This window comes from Atractosteus spatula, chromosome 2, assembly GCF_055471065.1.
Source record: "Atractosteus spatula isolate fAtrSpa1 chromosome 2, fAtrSpa1.hap1, whole genome shotgun sequence".
Lineage (NCBI taxonomy): Eukaryota > Metazoa > Chordata > Actinopteri > Semionotiformes > Lepisosteidae > Atractosteus > Atractosteus spatula.
In genome coordinates, this window is record NC_142707.1 from 763,704 (window position 1) to 781,139 (window position 17,436).

Genomic DNA, 17,436 nt, shown 5'->3' on the forward strand with positions numbered 1-17,436 from the left:
CTTGTTTTTAAAGACGGAATATTCTGAATATTCTGGTGCTGTTTAAATAAAGGTTGCACATATATTTCATGCCCAGAGACGGACGTGTTTCACTGAACTGATGGCACAAGCCTCAACAGAACCGTGATCTTCTCGACAGTCCCATATGGTCTAGCGGTTAGGATTCCTGGTTTTCACCCAGGCGGCCCGGGTTCGACTCCCGGTATGGGAATGCGTGTCTTTTTTTGTCGGTTTATTAGATTTAATAAATTTGAGATTGTTCACTTATGACTTAATAAAAAATCACATTTTGAAGCAATAGTCAAAAACATTGAAAGGCGATTGCAAAAACTCCTAGGGGGTTAAAAAGAAAAATAAGCTCCTCTACACCGTGAAGGATCTCGGATCCTGCCGTGACCCGGATTCGAACCGGGGTTGTTGCGGCCACAACGCAAAGTACTGACCACTATACGATCACGGCGAGCTACCGAGGAGACGAGCAGGATGCCTCGCAGACGCGCGAAGAGCCCTGTCGGCTGGGCTGAGCGACAGGCGCTCCCGGCTCCCGCACCGCCCTGCTGAGCAAGCGAGCCGCTGCCCCCGAGCACGGCTGTTGTGCTGTTCTAACTGCATCCCCTGTTAGTCGCCCTTGATACAGGCTTCCGCCTTATGAATTAATAATAAAATCGCACAGTACACAAATTATCTCGATTCGTGCCAGTTTTTTTTAATTTTTATTTAAATACAAGAAGGGAAAATACGACAAACAGGGGTATATACATACCGATATACGGATGTCTCAACATGACACAACAAGGTAGCAACAAGCGAATAAAACGGCGTGAAAAATGGGAAAAAAGCCCACTTTGCCCACAGTACAGCGCTCATGTGGTGTTAGGGGTTACATTAAATAGGTTTATATGCTAAAAGACATTTATGTAGAAAAACTCACCAGGGTTTTTAAAAAATATTTTCAGTGATTTACAGTATAGCTTGAATGAGTTAGAAAATTCTTTAAAGCTGAATTGAAAGAGTGAGAGCCCTGGGTTTTCTGCGTCACTGCAGTCGAATTACACGGTAACTCGCACCTTTATTTTTTGATTAAAGTGAATTTCTCTTTTGCCGTGAGTTCTATGATGCAAAATATACTCTAATTTTAAAATATACTTTTAAATATAAATTATAAAAAAACAGAACTCCCCTGCCGTGCCAGGTTTACACCTGCCGTGACCCGGATTCGAACCGGGGTTGTTGCGGCCACAACGCAAAGTACTGACCACTATACGATCACGGCGAGCTACCGAGGAGCTGCGAGAAGAAGGGCGCAGCTGCGCCCTTGGCAAGGCGGCAGCCCGTGACGTCACTGGCCCTGCCATTGGTCCGGGGGCTCGGCGAATCAGCGGCGTGCACCACCCCGAGGCGTGCGCCTGACGTCACAGCAAACGTGTTGAGGACTCCTCTCTGTTTAAATACATTATAACGTGTTTATAGCCACACTCATATATAAATATTTGCATGTTTCTGTTTATATACTTATTTCTAATTTTGACTCAGAATTCCATCCATTGGTGCTCTCTGAGTTGCTGAATTGATCTGTGCTGACGCTTTTACTGGCATTAGAAATCAAACCCAATGAAGCGCCAAAACAGAACTTAACGCCAGTTTCCCATATGGTCTAGCGGTTAGGATTCCTGGTTTTCACCCAGGCGGCCCGGGTTCGACTCCCGGTATGGGAAAGGTCCCCTTTTTCTTACTAATTCTACTGCTAATTTATTTGTGTCAATAAATTTCAGATTTATAGCTCATGACTTGTTTAATACAATCAAATTTTTAAGCAATAGTCAAAAACATTGAAAAGCGATTGCAAAATCTTCTAGGAGTTAAAAAAGCTCCTCTTCACGGTGAAGGATTTTTTCAGCTTCTGAATTTTGATTTTGCACAACAATGTCATTTTCTTGTGAAAAACACAAAATGTTCAAGACAAGCAGGAAACGAAAACAGAGATCTAGTCATGTTTAAGATATAATTATAGACTTTATTTATCGTCTCTTCATTTCAATTGCACAATAATATCATAGATTTTTTACATTTAGTTGTCACACCTACAATCACATCAAAGATACGTGTTTGTACAATTATTTCCTAAACAGCTTGGTCACAGTAACTCAGTGATGGTTTACAATTCTGTTAATTTTTAATTATTTTTTTTAGTTTTTGTTTTTAAATCATAGGCTTTATACAATACAGAGGGTGTCAAGGACAAACAGCTCCAGAATTCAGAACAGCGTATTGCACTACAGAGGTGTACATTCAGAGCTCAGTCAGCACACTGAAAAAAATAAAGACATCTTGTTAAAGTCACTAAAAAACAATGACAAGAAACGTTTTTGTAAATCTTCAAAGGAAAAGATAAATATAAAAAAACATATCACTCCCTATCGAGAACAGTGGAATGTTGGTTTTAAGTAAAAATCACTCTCACTTCTGTGCAATGTCCAGTCTCTGTAGCTATACTGCAGGCTGCAAGTGTCGATCCCTTCGTGTGCAACAGCAGCCCAGCTGGGAGACCTGCCTACCCACTGTCTTTACAAGGCTGATTTCCTTATGGGAATCCAGCAGGTGAGCACACTGGTGTCCTATCTGAAACACCATTCCCAGGCGGCTCCAGAAAAGAAGACAGAGGTTAACACCTCTACCTGTTCTTGGAAATCTGGATCCAGAAAGAAGCTTTGCACAGTCTGAACAGGTTTTTTTTCTCTCCAACTGGAACAGTACCTACCTAGCAGCCAGCGAGCGAAGACATTTGATTTTTCCAGTGCAGAAGACAAAAACCAAAGCCAGCTTTTGTCTGGTGTTTTCTGCAGTTGTTTTGGTAAGCGTCAGAAGACTCCCATATAAATCAGCACAAACAAATAAAACAGTACAAAATATACAGCAAGCATTCATCGACACACGGACAGAACCACAGGCACAGGGAAAATAAAAGTTTCTTTTAAAAGAGAGACAGAAGCTTCACAATTTCATCATCATAGTAACCACTAACTGTACAATACTTTTATTTGGTTTTACAGTTTACGGTACAACTTATACATGGTGTATGCACTTTACTCACAAGGGATCACTCTGGATGCACAAGGGATGTGGGTTTATTTACAGCTGCACAGGTGCATTCTGGGGGGTTATAGGGGGCTGGAGGCTGGGGACAGAATTTGACTGAAGAAGCATCTAAACACGTAACCCACAGGGTGAGGGGGGCGGCACGGTGACAATATCAGCTCCTTGCAGGATGAGAGATGTGAAAAAGTTGTATTAGAATCCATTCGTATCAGACCAGCGCAGGGAGTTTCTCCACTGTGGTTGCAGAGTGCTTAAGGATTCGTTTTAGCGGAGAGCTGTTTTTCAACCTTGATTAAAGCTTTGAAGAATTTCTCTACTGTAATATAAAAGACAAATCAAAGCATTTTCTGGTCTGATCTTCAGATTTCAGGACAGTGTTTCTTTAGAACTGAATCTCTTGAATCTCTTCAGTATTTGGATCGGGATTCAGGATTTGGAGCTGGTTTGGACTTCGCACAACTCAAAAACCACAACAGCCCATTCGAGAACTGTATAGGCTCTCAAGCAGCAACCATCTTTGCAGTTCTGAGGTTTTTGTATTCATGACAACATATTAAAACTAAATATTTTGAGAAAAGCGTGGAAACAGTTTCTTGCAGTAATTTCAGAGTGCCGTAACTGAGTTTGAAATGCAGAGGGCTGCTGTAGCAGTGCCAGCCGTTCCCAGAGAGAGGACCAGCTGTCATAGAGCACTGCGGATTTCAAGAGCACTCCAGGAAGTGTTTTAGTCTGATTTTAAGGGGAGAGTCTGTATATAACCTAAATGTCTTTCTAAAATGTTCCACCTACAAATGTAAATGAAACACTAAAGAAAAAAAAGAAAAAAGATTGAAACCCAGATTTCTAGATTGCATATTGTGGCCACTGTGGCACCGACAGGCCCACAGCGCAGTGACCTGCTCCTGACCTGTCGGAATGACATTAACACTGTGCCGCTTGCATATAGATCTACAGCCTCAGCTGCTGATTTCGCAAGGCTCTTATTCTGCAAAGTCCTCTCTGAGCATCAGATATAAGAAAAGGAACTGTGACAAGGAAGAAAGATTCTCCACTGTGGTTGCACAATGCTTTAGGATCGGTCTTCGCAGACAGTTGATTTTCTAAACCTTGATAAAAGCTTTGAAGAATTTCTCTGCTGTAATACAAAAGACAAAAATCAAAGCATTTTCTGTTTCAATTTTCAGATGTCAGGGCAGTGTTTCTTTAGCCCCTGGAATCTCACTGGCATTTGGATTATGCTGGGTGATTCTCCAAGCTCGGCCCAGGTCTTTAAGAAGTCTCAGAATTTAACTTTTGCAGGCCTGGTTAATTAGCGTTATAATGATACGGACAGTGAGCCAATTCAGTTGAAGATTGATTTCAGACCAGTACACAGTAAACACCACCAAACTGCAGACTGGGGGTCCATCTGTGTTGATGCCAATTCTGGCCCCAAGGAGAAGGGAAGAGCTGGTTACTACGGGCTGGGCTGGCAAGGATGGGCAGGGTTAACCGAGACACGAGAGCGAAGCTGGAGTAACTTCTACAACAGGCCACAAGGGGCCCGGGGAGGGGGGGTGGGACTGGGGGTAACATACTTGGCATAGTTCAGGGAGCCCTAAAACTGGCGACACTAGCCAATCAGAGAGTGGCCATTAAGAGGCAGTAGCCAATCAGAGCATGGCCAGTCACTGATTTCCTGCTCAGCTGTTAAAGGTGGCTGGGTTTGAAAACCAGTACACCGACTGTACTGCAGTAAGGCTGCCTTGCCTTCCAGTCTTGACAGAATTTGTGTATATTTTACAAGAAATTTACTAATTACCAGCTATAACCAGTATGCTCAACCTCGGCAGGAAGTAGAGAAAAGATGGTATCTTCTGCAGGAGAAACCGGCTCTCGTTGGAGCAGTGGTTGGACTGGAATGGCGTACGCACTTTCACGCCCTCACCCAGGCTGGAACAGGTCCTTCGCACGGCACCCATTCGGCACAAGCTAAAGTCATAACCCTCCGACAGGTAGGAGAGAGGTACAAGAGACTGTGTTAAAATCTGCTAGGAGTTTCCATCAGACCACATTTCCAGTCCTGCCGGACATTTCCTGTGGATCCTGAGTGCTGAGCCAGCAAAGGCCCTTCCAGTATTCTCCACACCGCCCCCTGTGGCCCAGGAGGACTACTGCATGAATAAGACAAGGGAGGAAACAAGCTACCCAGTCCGGGGTATCCCTGAGACAAACACACAAGCTGGCTTTTCCAGTTTCAGGGGCTGAACTCCAGTTTCAGGGCTCGGATTTGAAGAAAACGGGGAGAGGAGGGGGAGGAGGGGGGAAGTGGGAGCAGCAACACTATATCCACAGTAACAACACAGACGTTCTACAGGAACCACTGAGTGTGACGACGAGGTTACGGTCCGCCGCATGGGGCGTGGGGCCCTGCTCTTCCAGGGACAGACAGTGCTGCTTCTGTGACTGAGAACGTCAAGCTAAGTCCTGTTCAGCCACTGACACTCAAGGGAGGTTTCAGATCAAAGGCAAACTAGGCCTCTCAGCCGGCCACAGTGAGACCCCTGCGTCAGGCCTGAGGAATCCCGCCACACAGAGCTGCAGGACAGCGGACATCCATACTGATCGGATTGGAACAGTACGGGCAGGAGGCATCGGTCCCAATCGATTCCCAAAGTGGGATCTCTCCACTGGGAAATCAGCGATAGGTGTGGACTGAAGAAGAAAGCCAGGCCTTTTTTATAAACTGCAGGTACATTTTTGCAAGATCAGGAAGTTATCTACACCCAGCAGGGTAATGGTTTCGTGGGCATCTTCTCCTGAAAAGACACGTGAAGGTTTTCTGTAAAGTACGTGGGTGCTATTTCCATTACAGAAACAAAGACGTTCCTGCTTGCAGAGCTGGCTGTGCACCTGAGGGGAGGGTGCTGCAAGGCCATTGGCTGACAGGATGCCTGACGGGGAGGGTGCTGCAAGGCCATTGGCTGACGGGATGCCTGACAGGGAGGGTTCTGCAAGGCCATTGGCTGATGGGATGCCTGATGGGGAGGGTTCTGCAAGGCCATTGGCTGACGGGATGCCTGACAGGGAGGGTTCTGCAAGGCCATTGGCTGCCAGGAGCACCAGCACTGTCTGTCCAGGTCAGATGGAGGTCAGAGCGACTCCACACACCGCGGACATGCAAATGAACAGAACGAAAACATGCTTGTGTTCGGAGCGCAGCGTGTGTGGCGCCCTCTTCAGGAGAATCCAGAGAGACGGACGGGGAGCTGAGGGGCGTGGGCGTGCAGGTGGCTTCCTCCTCGCGGAGGGCTCCCTGGGTTCGGGTCTCCCGCTCGTCTCCAGGTGCCGGGGCGGGGGAGGAGCAGGAGTCCGGGGATCAGGCTGTGTTGTCAGGGTGACTGGAAGTGGAGGCCCGTCCGTCTCGTGCTGTCAGTGTGTCCGAGAGTCCCCGGGGTGGGGGGGGGAGGGGTGTCGGGGTTCTGGTTGGCTCAGTCCGAAAAGAGGCTGGCGAAGGACTTGCGCAGGTTGCGGATGGTCTCGGCCTTCACCTCGTCCTGGCTAAGGCTGGAACGGGGCGCCGCTGAAGTTTCTGGAATGTTGAAGGCATTGGTAAGAGACTGGGATTTGCTACAAGAGAGGAGAATGGTGATAGAGGAGAGGAAAAGACTATTAAAGTCATGCAGAGACCCGGGAATGGGGGGGCTGAGGCGGGGGAGTGACGAAAGGCCGCCCACCTGACCTCCTCTCTGAGGGCGCGGGGGGGGGGCAGTTTTTTATAAGATTTACTGCTCTCACGCCTTATTCAACAAGACTGAGGCCCCGCAGAGGCCGGGTCTGCACTGAGACACAGCACACTCAAGGGAAGGGAGCTGCAGTTGTGGAAATGGCGCTGGGAGACCTGTAAGAGGCAGACTTTCCCTCTGTGGTTACAGGAGGTTCGGGGAACCATGTGTTTTGGGGGGGAGCTCATATATTTATGTATATGTGGGAGAGATGGAGACAGACAGAAGGGTGGGAGGAGAGGCTACATGCGCATGACTGCACCACTGTGCGCAAGGCAAGTCGCACTCATGCACAGCTGTCCCAGCCTGGCCGGCTCTTCACTCGAAGGAGGTGAAAAGGAACAGGACGTCACCGTGCTGCCCACACACCCCTGATGCAACACCCTGCGTCTGTGCCCCGCCCGGGGTTTCCTGCTCACGCCCGGTTGGGCAACACCCTCGCCAGCTGGCCGCCCTGGTCCGCAGAGCCGCGTTGGGCAAGACCACTGCACGTGACGGGCCTGCCACAGCAGAGATGTAGCTGAGGGTCACGGGGCCGGCTGTGACCTCCTGGACTCCAGGAAAGGTCAGCACAGAGGTGCTCCTGCTCCTCCGTTTTGGCAGGACCACCACAACAGGGCTTCATCAGCACATAACAGCCAGGCTTTCCACTTCCTGCTTTCAGGGTTCTCCTTTGCTTTGGGCGATTCGCGATGTGGCACATTAATGGCACATAAAAGCTTAGACTCTCATATTGGTGATGTTAAAGAAGTCTTGAAACCAACTGTGACTTCTGTTCTGCAAAACACATTCTGATATTCGCGAGCAGAAAATGCAAATGTTCTGTCAAGAATTTGAAATCACTAGAAAATTAAATGTTTAACCCAGGAAACAGCTCTGTGTGACATATACCCTGTACCTATACTTTGTACCCTCTCCACCCTGTGTTCATAAACAGATTTTTATCGTAAATGTTGAAGAGAAAACCAGTGTCAAACCCATATTAGAGCTCCACTCCCCCACACTGCCGGTCAGAATGTGTCCTGTCATCGTGTGGTCCCCCTGCTGTCCTCTGCAGGACTCCGTGCCCTGTCTAAAGAGCTCCACAGTGACGCTCGCCGAGAGAGGCCCAGAGCTTAAACTTCTGCACGATTGGAGCCCAAAGTGATGCTACACGAGCATGTCAGTGCGAGGAGTCAAAACCCGTTCTGGTGGAGTGTGCTGTCGGTCTGACTCGCATGGCAGTGAGCCCCGGTATCACAAGCAAAAGAGCCTTACCTTGATCGCAATCCACCCATTCATTTCATTTTTATTTTTCCACATTCTTAAAAAGAAAAGACCCCACATGACTTGGCATTGAATCTGTGCCTTTACGTAATTCTTTTCTGTGTCTTAAGAAACCCTTGCCTTGGTCTCAGTACAGTAATTTTAGTATACTGCCAAGGATAATTTAACCACAATAGAGACGAGACTCATGGGCCTGGAGGCACAACTTTAGTACAGCGTCAGATCCGCATATTTCCTGTTAGGACTGCAGCACTATGCTACATATTGCTATGTACTATGCTAAATCAAATATGAAAGAATCGAGAGGTCGATTGCCCTGTAGGTGTTTAACTCTCGAGGGAGACGCGTGAGGACCAGACTACTGGTCACTACCTGCCCCTACACGGTCTCCTGTAAGGGGCTGCTGACCTCACTCCGGCCTGCCTGTGACCTGCTGGTCAGCTGTGCAGGACCGGCTGAGCGCCCCCTTGAGGAAGTGCTGTGTGGCGTGCCCCGGTCTGGCACTGTTACAGCCGGCACGGCTCCAGCTGTTCTCCGGGAGGGAGCCGCACGGGAATCGCAGGGAAGAGGATTGTGCGTCCAGGCCCAGGGACATGGAGAGAAGACGGAGACAGAGACGGAGAGGAGGCGAGCAAAAGGAGTCTTACTTCAGCTGCGGGGTTCCGCCCATGCCCATGCTGGGGTGGTCCTGGCTGGGCTTCTGGGGGGGCTGTGGCTTCTGCTGCATGGGAGGTCGCCCTCCGGGCCCGGCCAGCCCCAGTGGGCCCCCCTGTCCCTGGGCGGAGGCCCGGGGCTGCTGGGTGGTGGGGGCCACGGGCCGGCCCTGCTGGGGAGGGGGCCCCTGCTGGGGGGGAGGCCTCTGCTGCTGCTGGGGGGGCTGGGGACCCCCCTGGCCAGGCTGCCGGGGGGACTGGCCCTGCTGGCGCTGCTGCGGGGGTCTCTGCTGGGGCTGCCCGCCCCCTGGTTTCGGCCCTGGTGCCCCCGCAGGTCTCTGCTGCTGCTGCTGCTGCTGTGGGGGGGGCTGCTGGCGCTGCGTCTGGGGCGACCCCCCCTGGCTCCTCTGGGGCGAGCCCTGGCCCGAGGGGGGGCGCTGCTGTGGGGGGGGCTGCTGGGCCCCCTGGCCGGGCTGGCGCTGCTGTGCCCCTGCCGGCCCCCCCGGCCCCCCCGGGCCCCCCGGGCTGGCCTGCCGTGGAGGCTGCTGCGAGCTGGGGCTGGGCGCGCGGTGTGGCGGAGCGGCCGGCTGGTTGAGGCCCTGCAGGGGCTGGCCCTGCGGTGGGGGGCGCTGCTGGGAGGGGGGCCCCTGGCGGGCGGCCTGGGCTCCCGGGGGAGGCTGCGGGGGGCCGCCTGCGGGACAGCGGGGAGAGGGAGGAGAGCGTGAGCCGGTCTGTAATTACGCAGCTGGTGGAGGAATCGCTGTCTCATCATTACTGAGGGAACATTCAGCTGCCTTCCCAGACTCCCAGCCCAGTCCGCTCCTTCAGGCCCCACAGCTCCCCAGGCCTCTCGCCCCTCCACACGGCTCAAGGCCTGGAGCTGGAGCTCGGTCCCCAGGGTCTGGGGGACAGCAAGGGGCCCCCGTCCCCCCCGGTGTCACCAGCGTCTAAAGACCTGGGACAGTTTCGCTGTGATCAATTAAAGCAGGTGATTTGTCAAGTTGAGTGAATGAGAGATGATCTGGGCCAGAAGTCTGAGTACCGTACAGCACTGGGGGACCAATCGAACAGATGAACCGCTGAACTGATTGATAAGTTGCCGGTGATCCCCATCTTCAGAGTCAGCGGCAGTGTTGCTGCCTCTTTCACGGTCATTACCCCCAGCAACACAAGATGGCGCTGTACAGCCCGGCGAGAGCCGTCCAGTCCTCAGGGAGACTCACGGGCAGCGGACACAGAGACCCCCTTTCTGCTCCCCTACCCCAAATCCACAAAGATAAGAACGATCTGCATCCCCGAAATCACCCCCCCGCCCCTGTCCCTGTGAGGAGCACAGCTGACTGTCCAGAGGGAAGGGAGATGTTCAGAGAGGAGGGAGGGAACTAGCGTCCAGGTGTAGGACAGTGGGACTGTCCTGTGGTGTGCTGTATTATCTGGTGCAGTATTGTACATCTTACATTGTACTGTGACATATGGAGTATTAATGCTGTGAATACTGTTCTGTTTTGTACATCGGCTCTACCTGTTTAAGCAATAACTCTCATTTTGACTCTCATTGATTTTGGCTGCAAAGGAACAAGTAAAGGTGTATTCCATGCTGAAAACAGAAGAAAAGAAACACAGCGTTTCAGCTCCACAGCCAAAACATTCTGTTTCTTTTCTTCTCTTTTAAGCATGAAATAAACCTTTACTTGCTCCTTTGCAGCCTGCGCTTGCTGAAGCAGCTGCCTACTTGATTTTGGGTGGCTGACCTTAGTGATTTCAGCTTTTACTGTGAAACGTGACTACCTCTTGCACTGATCATGTAATGTGCTGTACTCTAACCCCACTGTGCAAATCTCTCTGGAAAGGCACTATATGCATCACTACACTCATCCTCTTGGGGGTCTGGCCAGAGAAGTCTGGTTCACAATCGACACTCTTTCAGTCCCCTGAGCTGCGCACACCTCCCGGCCAGATCCCTCCTGGTTTGGACACTCTTCCCCTGCTCTGCCCTCCTGAGCCTTATATCCCAGCCGCCAGCTGCGAGGTGCTGGCTCCTGCCCTGCGGCCCCTATCTTCCTGCACACGGGTGCGAGTCAGTGTCACTGCTCACCTTGGGGCGCTGGGCGTTGCTGAGCTGGGGGTCCTGTCTGGGGTCCCGGGGCAGGCCGCGGCTGTGCCTGCGCGGGCTGGGGGGAGACCGCCTGCGGCACGGGGGGCTGTGGAGGTACAGCACAGGGAGAGCCGGGGATTAAGAGCCGAGTGAGCGCAGAGCTTTCTCCAGAGAGCGGGTGGCACGGGGCCTGGCGAGGGCGCGGTACCTGAGCAGGCTGAGTGGCAGCCGTGGGGCGCAGGGGCGAGGGGATGGGGGTCCTGGACACGGTCTGGTTCATCTTGTTGAGGACGAGGTCAGCGATGAGGGCGCGGTCTTCGTCCTGGTGCTCTCCGATCAGGGGCATGGAGCAGCCCACCACCTGGAGAGAGGGGCAGGGCGCCCGGTCACAACCTGACAGCCGGCCCGCAGGGCAGACAGTCCGACTCCGGCTGCACGGCAGTCAGAGCCATTTCAGGCTGCACCTGCTGCACACCGCCAGTGTCTGACCCAAACTCAGCTCTGCAGGTCTCTGCTTACTGCCTGTTTAAAGCCCCCCTGCAGGGCTTTGTCTTTTCAGGACCAAGATTTTAGACCTTCAGTCAAAAAAGGCAAGTGTGAGACCAACAAGAGATGAAGCAGGTGTGAGACAGGAGAAGGATCAGCGTAGCGCGCTGTGAAGATGAGCCTCTCACCTCGATGATGTAATCCTTGCCGTCTTTGCCATGAAGGGCTTCCACCGCGCATATGTCCAGCCCCCCGAAGATCTCCGAGCAGGAGTCCACCCACAGCCGGTACCTGCAACAGCGAGGCCAGGTGAGAACACCGCCCGCCGTGCGCGGGCTCACCGGGGAAACCCCACTCTTCACCTGTCAGGCTGCCCATTTATTCTCTGCCTGCCACGTGTGCAGGAGTCCAGAGTGCAGTATTAAGCAGTCTGCAAACCCACAAACTGTGGCTGAACCCCCACAACGCAGGCTCACAGGCCAGGACGGGCAGCTGTTTCAGGGGTTCCCGGAGGAAAGCTGGGCGCCCCTGTTCATGCCTCACGGCTGGTCGGGGCGCCCCACTGCTCTGTTCCTGGGCTAGCAGCTGCAGCCCTGACTCACCTCCCTGCTCAAAGCCCCCACAGGTGTCAGATCTGGGGGCTCCTACTAAAGCGTGCGGACAGTCGGTCAGCTCCGCCTCCTCTCACGGGGGCGTGTGCAGCCTCTCGCGATCGCGGCGGAGCAGCAGGAAGCAGGAAGCAGGAAGCAGCCTCACCTGTCCGACATGGCCACCTGTTCCAGCATGGCGGAGCCCGTGTTGGTTTTCCAGTTCCCCGAAATGGAGGTCCTCCTGTCAAACGAGAGCCGTGTTAGTCTCAGCAGTCTGCTGGACAGCCCCGCCCTGAACACCGGCACGCCCCTGCCCTGCGGCCGGGACTGCACTGAGGGGACTATGGACAGAGCCACTGACAGGTCACCTGGAACAGAACCATGTGGACCCAGTCACAGGTTCTCCAGAATTTTGGGGTGAAATGTGAAATCCGCTCTGCTTGAGTGTCTCCCGGATTCTCTCTGGACAGCTCTGAATCACACTTCATGGCATTTTCACAGCGACTGAGCCAAAGTACTTGGAAAACGCAGTAATACGAGGAAGGAGGAAGAGAGACTCTACACCTGCTGGTCAGGGGAAGCCGGCAGGAAGTACTGGAGGAAGCACCCCCAGACTGAGGCTGACAGAATTACCCCCAGAGTCAGGCTGACAGAAGCACCCCCAGACTGAGGCTGACAGAATTACCCCCAGAGTCAGGCAGACAGAAGTACCCCCAGAGTCAGGAAGACAGAAGTACCCCCAGTGTCAGGCTGACAGAAGTACCCCCAGAGTCAGGCTGGAGGTCACCTCGTTACGCTGCTTGTTGCGAGGCGCAGGAATTAAACTTGCACGCCGATAGCGACGCGGTCTGCTGGCGTCACGCTGTGTCTGAAGTAATTCCGTTCTTTCCACACCTGTGTGGGGACTAGAGTAGGATCTGGAACAGAGCAGGGCAGGATGAGCCCACTGGATTCAAGGGTTCCTGGTTGCTGGTGGCAAAACCCCTCCACCAGGGGATCTACCCCGGACCCCCGCGATCCCACGATGACTAGAAGTGTCAGCGCAGTTCTGGCAGCCTGCCCACTGCACACAGACGAACTCAGGCCTGGAAAACAGTGAGCTCCTGGGCTGCCTATGACAGGAGCTATGGAGCAGAGAGAAGGCAGGGGCCGTTTGAGGGATGAGGGGCTGTACAGTACTGTGTGAAGGGGCTCTCATTGCACAGAAAAGCACCCGGGCTTCCTCAGACTGCTTCCAGGCGAGTTAGAGGGAACTGGTTTCGTCAGCCTGTTTCAACCACCTTGTGTGCTACAGTTGTTGAAATTATTGCATAAGCAACACAATTCCAAAACAATAAAACGTCAAAATTCCTTAATGCACACAAACTGCTTGTTGGCGCAATCTGACCAGCTATTTCATAAGTCACATCAAAACATTTACTAATTTTTACTCTTAAAGTGATATTCAGCTCCTCAATCTTCCAGTTTGCTATCCTCCACCTACAGCTGCTTCAAGCCACTTCTACAGCCAGTCGGGCATTGAGCTACGCAGCTCTATTGCTGCAAAAGGATGATAATTGAATCAGACACTCACACTTTCCAAATACATTTAATTAACAAGAGTATGTTGTTTAGCTACTGTGCTATTGCTTTTGAGCACAGAAAAACAGAAGTCAGGCAAGTTTTCAGAGCCACACCTCTCTAGGCCTCTCATCACTGCCTACAGATTTTTGTCAAAGATCAGATGATTTCGCCTGGTAACGTGACGCGCCCACAGCCCACCCTGCCTTAGCTGGGAGATATCGGACATGTCAAGAGATAAGGGATACGGGATGAGATTCTCCAGAGAAGAGAGGAATGGACACAAGTCTGGAACCGTCACATTAGTGTGTTCCGTGGGGAGGCTGGATTCTGCCTGTTTCCCAGAAATACGTGGGGAAAACTGTCACGCTCAGAGACCCCTGCCCTCCCGGCTCTGCCACGTCTCCTTTGCCGAAATCAGTGAAGAATCATGTGGAAGCAGACCTACAGCAGTTCAGGGAAGACGCTTCTATTCTGGCACTCCCACAGTTATCAGGATATGAAACTGAATGCAGTTTTGAAATGTCCTTACTGGCCTTTAAACATTTACTGTCTCACAACACTGTCATAGTTCAGTGTGGGAAGACTATAATTCGCTAAAATTCTGGATATTGACTTTTCCAGACATTGTCACTTAAAATATTCCAGCGTACAAAACCTCAAAGCCATTAACTATGAAACAGGAACTGCAGAAGTCATGAACCTCTCCTGACATCAGAGGGTGTCCTGAGCCTGGTTCACTGGCAGGCCGGCTTAGGAGCTCAATTCAATGAAAGAACATCTGCACTCAATCAAAGCTCTTTCAAATGGAGATCTCATTTCCACAGTAATTCCTCCGACCCACCCATTTTTACTGGAAACTGTTTCACCAACAGACATTCCAAAAAGATAGAATCACAGCAGTTGAAAGTGAAATTCCTTTCATGTACACACCAGGCACTTCCTCAGAACTGAGAGTGAAATCACAAGCTCCTTTCGCTCAGGAACCCTGACCCCGGGGCCCAGAGACGCGCAGGGCGCTCAGCCCGCTGTGGAAAGGCAGCCCAGCTCTGCCCTGGTGATGTGTGGCCAGGTGAAGTGGCCACCGGTCAGTCCCGCCTGTCCTCGCGCGACCTGCGGAGTGCCGAGTTGTACTGTAGGAGCCGGTCACACCTCTTCCTCCGGTCAGTCGGGCTGGCTGGCGCGGACGGGAAGCTCGTTTCGCCTGTGAGTGATCACTTCAGCCCCCTCTTCCTCCGTCACAGAGCTCAGCTCTCAGCCACAGCTTCATTCCCGTTTAGTCTGGGTTTCTCTTTGGACTCTCAACTCTGATCATCCTCGTGCTCCTGGACTGCTTCCCTGGACCTGGGCTTTGAGACACTGCCTTGACTCGGCTCTGAACTGTGCTCGTTTCCTGACTGCGGTTCTGGACTCTGCTCTGCCTGTTTGTGACGCTCGCCTGCTGCTCACTAACTCACCCCATCCGGCTCTAGGACTCATCTTTCAAGTCACAGACTGCTACTATTCTACTACTACACCACTACAGCTTCTCCTTCAGTAGAGGTTCATCACACTGTTGGGACAAGAACCAAAAACCCAAAGTCGGGTGAAAACTGTTGGACAAATTCACAGCCCCCATTTTCAGACTTCAGATCCTGAATCCTGATTCAATGCTCTCAGCCATGAGATTTCCTGCTAACTCTGCTGTGGCCATCCGGCCAGCTGTGGTGATCTAGCCAGCTGTGGCCAACCAGCCAGGTGTGATCAGCCACCCTGATGTGGTCATTTAGCCAGCTGTGGCCAACCAGCCAGGTGTGATCAGCCATCCAGATGTGGCCATCCATGCAGAAGTGGCTATCCTGCCAGCTGAGAACATCTGGCCAGTTGGCTGCTCCCGAGGCTTCTGCCCTCTCTGTGAATCCATGTTCACAAGCCACAGCTGGCCAACGTCACTTCTGCTTGTTATAGGATCCTCTCCATGTTCAAGATAAACACACTCCCCACTGTTTCCTAATGCAGAATAAGATTAATTGACCTCTCGTGGCAGGTGGTGAATCTGGCTCACCTTTAGTTCTTCCAAAACGTAAGTACATTTGGAGTTTTCTCTACTCCCCAACTCCCCATTGGGAAAACATCTCTATTTAATCAGAGGCAATCTTGTCCCCCAAACAATTTAGGGAAGGAAACTGTGAGGACGGGGAGGTCCAGCGATCAGTCCAAACTCTGGACTAGGCAGTCGAACCCTGCAGGCGATGGGGCCATACTGCTGCGGGTGGAATCTCACTGCTCAGCACACCCACAGGCCCTGAACCCTGTATATCCTCTCCCTGCTGCAAGCACCACCCAGTTCCACAGAAATTACAAGTGTTTGAATAACCTCGGACTCCTTCTAGATCTCTAGTCTCTAGTCCGGGGGCTGAATGTGCTCTGTTCCTGTAAATATCTCTGTTCTTTTGTCAGGAACTCAGCACTGTGTCTGAAACCTTCAGTCCATTCTTGTTGTTTATGGTTCTGTTTCATTTGTTTAAAAGCTGGCCTACGCTGTATTTCATTTAGACAAATGTGCAATGTGCTCATTGTTATTTCCAATCCTTTCCTAGTCTCCCAGTTTTATACGGATTACTGTACAGCTCTAATGAAACCACTTTCTAGATTTTCCTCCGATTTTTTTTTTTAGTTTTGCATTTGCTTTTAGGAACACAGCTTTTGCATTCTAATGAGTACAACATTTTTAAAGAAGTAATTCCTATACCTTATAGCAGCTTGTAGTTATCAGACGTATCTGTCCCTAACTGGGCTCTATTTCAGGAAATGGGACGATGCAGGATTGGCGATGAGCTGAAGAGCAGTAGGCTGGGACAGGACAGAGATCAGGTTCGAGCTGGAGAAATGCAATATAGTGAATTGCAAGCACAGGATGAACGCATATTAAAAGGCCAAGAGAGAGAAGTAAGAAAAATTTCAAAGGAGACTAAAATTACAGAAGGGGAACTGGAGGGAAACAGCTGTCCCTGTAAGAAACGGTCTAATGACACTCTGAGCTGAACTTCAGTGGAGCCCAGTGTCCAGCGCTGATGGAGTTGCAGCCATCAGTGAATTAAGTCCTTAAGAACTCAGGCTGGAATGAAAACCATCCCTGAGGGATGAGCCTTCACACCCATTATGATTCTGAGGGTTTAGGTTGACCTCTGACCCCTGACCCTGAAGGGGATTCCCCATGAGCTGAGGGAAGACCTCTGACCTCTGACACTGAAGGGGATTCCCCCAGTTCTGCAGTTGACCTCTGACCGTTGACACTGAAGGGGGTTCCCCGGGGTCTGCGGGTTGTCGCCCAGGGCCTGAGGCATGACCCCTGACCCTGACACTCACATGTAGGCCTTGTAGTTATTGCCGATCTTCTGGATGCGCACGTCGTACTTGGCGTCGATGAAAGGCTCGGAGGTGGCGTAGGTCTTGGTGAGTGCCACCACGCTGGCGATGTCCTGGAAGTCGTAATGATTGTCCACTTTCACCTGGAACAGAGGGGGCTCGGTCAGTAAGAGCACCGGCTCAGTTCCCTTCCGCCCTTCGGGAAACAGATGCTGCACCTTGACGTTCTCGCGAGGGACTCACACCATGACCAGCTGCCATTAATCTGAGCTCTTCTCTATTCCAAGATAACTCAGAAAGAGGTAGCCTTAAACTCAGTGCAGTGTTATACTGACTCAAAGTGCTCAGATCCCTGTAAACGCAGGGCTGTGTCCAGAGTGTGCTGTCCATTTCTAACTACTTGTTTCGCTCCCTGGAGAAACAAGTGCCTGACCGGACAGCGCCAGGCCCGGCCTGCTGTCCCCTCCGCCACATCGTGCTCCCAGGGGGCTACAGGGGCCTGCTGTGCATCGGGTGCGAGCTCTCAGTGTGCTGCACGGTGCGATGGGTAAGCTCCCTGGCGATTTCTGCTGTCAGTC

The 17,436-nt window shown here is 51.8% G+C and overlaps 1 protein-coding gene and 4 non-coding genes across 6 annotated transcripts in view; 2 read left to right on the forward strand and 3 right to left on the reverse strand.

Moving 5' to 3' along the window:
• Positions 1–139: 139 nt before the first annotated feature.
• Positions 140–211, forward strand: trnae-uuc (transfer RNA glutamic acid (anticodon UUC)). The gene has a single exon. It is a non-coding gene; the product is annotated as a tRNA-Glu (tRNA).
• Positions 212–388: 177 nt separating this feature from the next.
• Positions 389–460, reverse strand: trnah-gug (transfer RNA histidin (anticodon GUG)). The gene has a single exon. It is a non-coding gene; the product is annotated as a tRNA-His (tRNA).
• A 741-nt stretch (positions 461–1,201) lies between these two features.
• Positions 1,202–1,273, reverse strand: trnah-gug (transfer RNA histidin (anticodon GUG)). Its single transcript has one exon. It is a non-coding gene; the product is annotated as a tRNA-His (tRNA).
• Positions 1,274–1,643: 370 nt separating this feature from the next.
• On the forward strand, positions 1,644–1,715 carry trnae-uuc (transfer RNA glutamic acid (anticodon UUC)). Its single transcript has one exon. It is a non-coding gene; the product is annotated as a tRNA-Glu (tRNA).
• A 278-nt stretch (positions 1,716–1,993) lies between these two features.
• The window catches only part of syn1 (synapsin I), a 67,947-nt gene continuing 52,504 nt past the window's right edge, over positions 1,994–17,436 (reverse strand). The window contains exons 7-13 of one of the 2 annotated variants that reach the window (XM_088908055.1): positions 16,859–17,001; positions 12,117–12,191; positions 11,549–11,651; positions 11,083–11,235; positions 10,875–10,980; positions 8,774–9,470; positions 1,994–6,667 (exon numbers count right to left, since the gene is read on the reverse strand). In XM_088908055.1, coding sequence (XP_088764181.1) covers positions 6,637–6,667; positions 8,774–9,470; positions 10,875–10,980; positions 11,083–11,235; positions 11,549–11,651; positions 12,117–12,191; positions 16,859–17,001 — 1,308 coding nt within the window. In that variant the 3' untranslated portion in view covers positions 1,994–6,636. Of the gene's footprint in view, positions 6,706–8,773; positions 9,471–10,874; positions 10,981–11,082; positions 11,236–11,548; positions 11,652–12,116; positions 12,192–16,858; positions 17,002–17,436 lie in introns of both variants that reach the window. The other variant, XM_088908047.1, reaches the window with a different exon arrangement.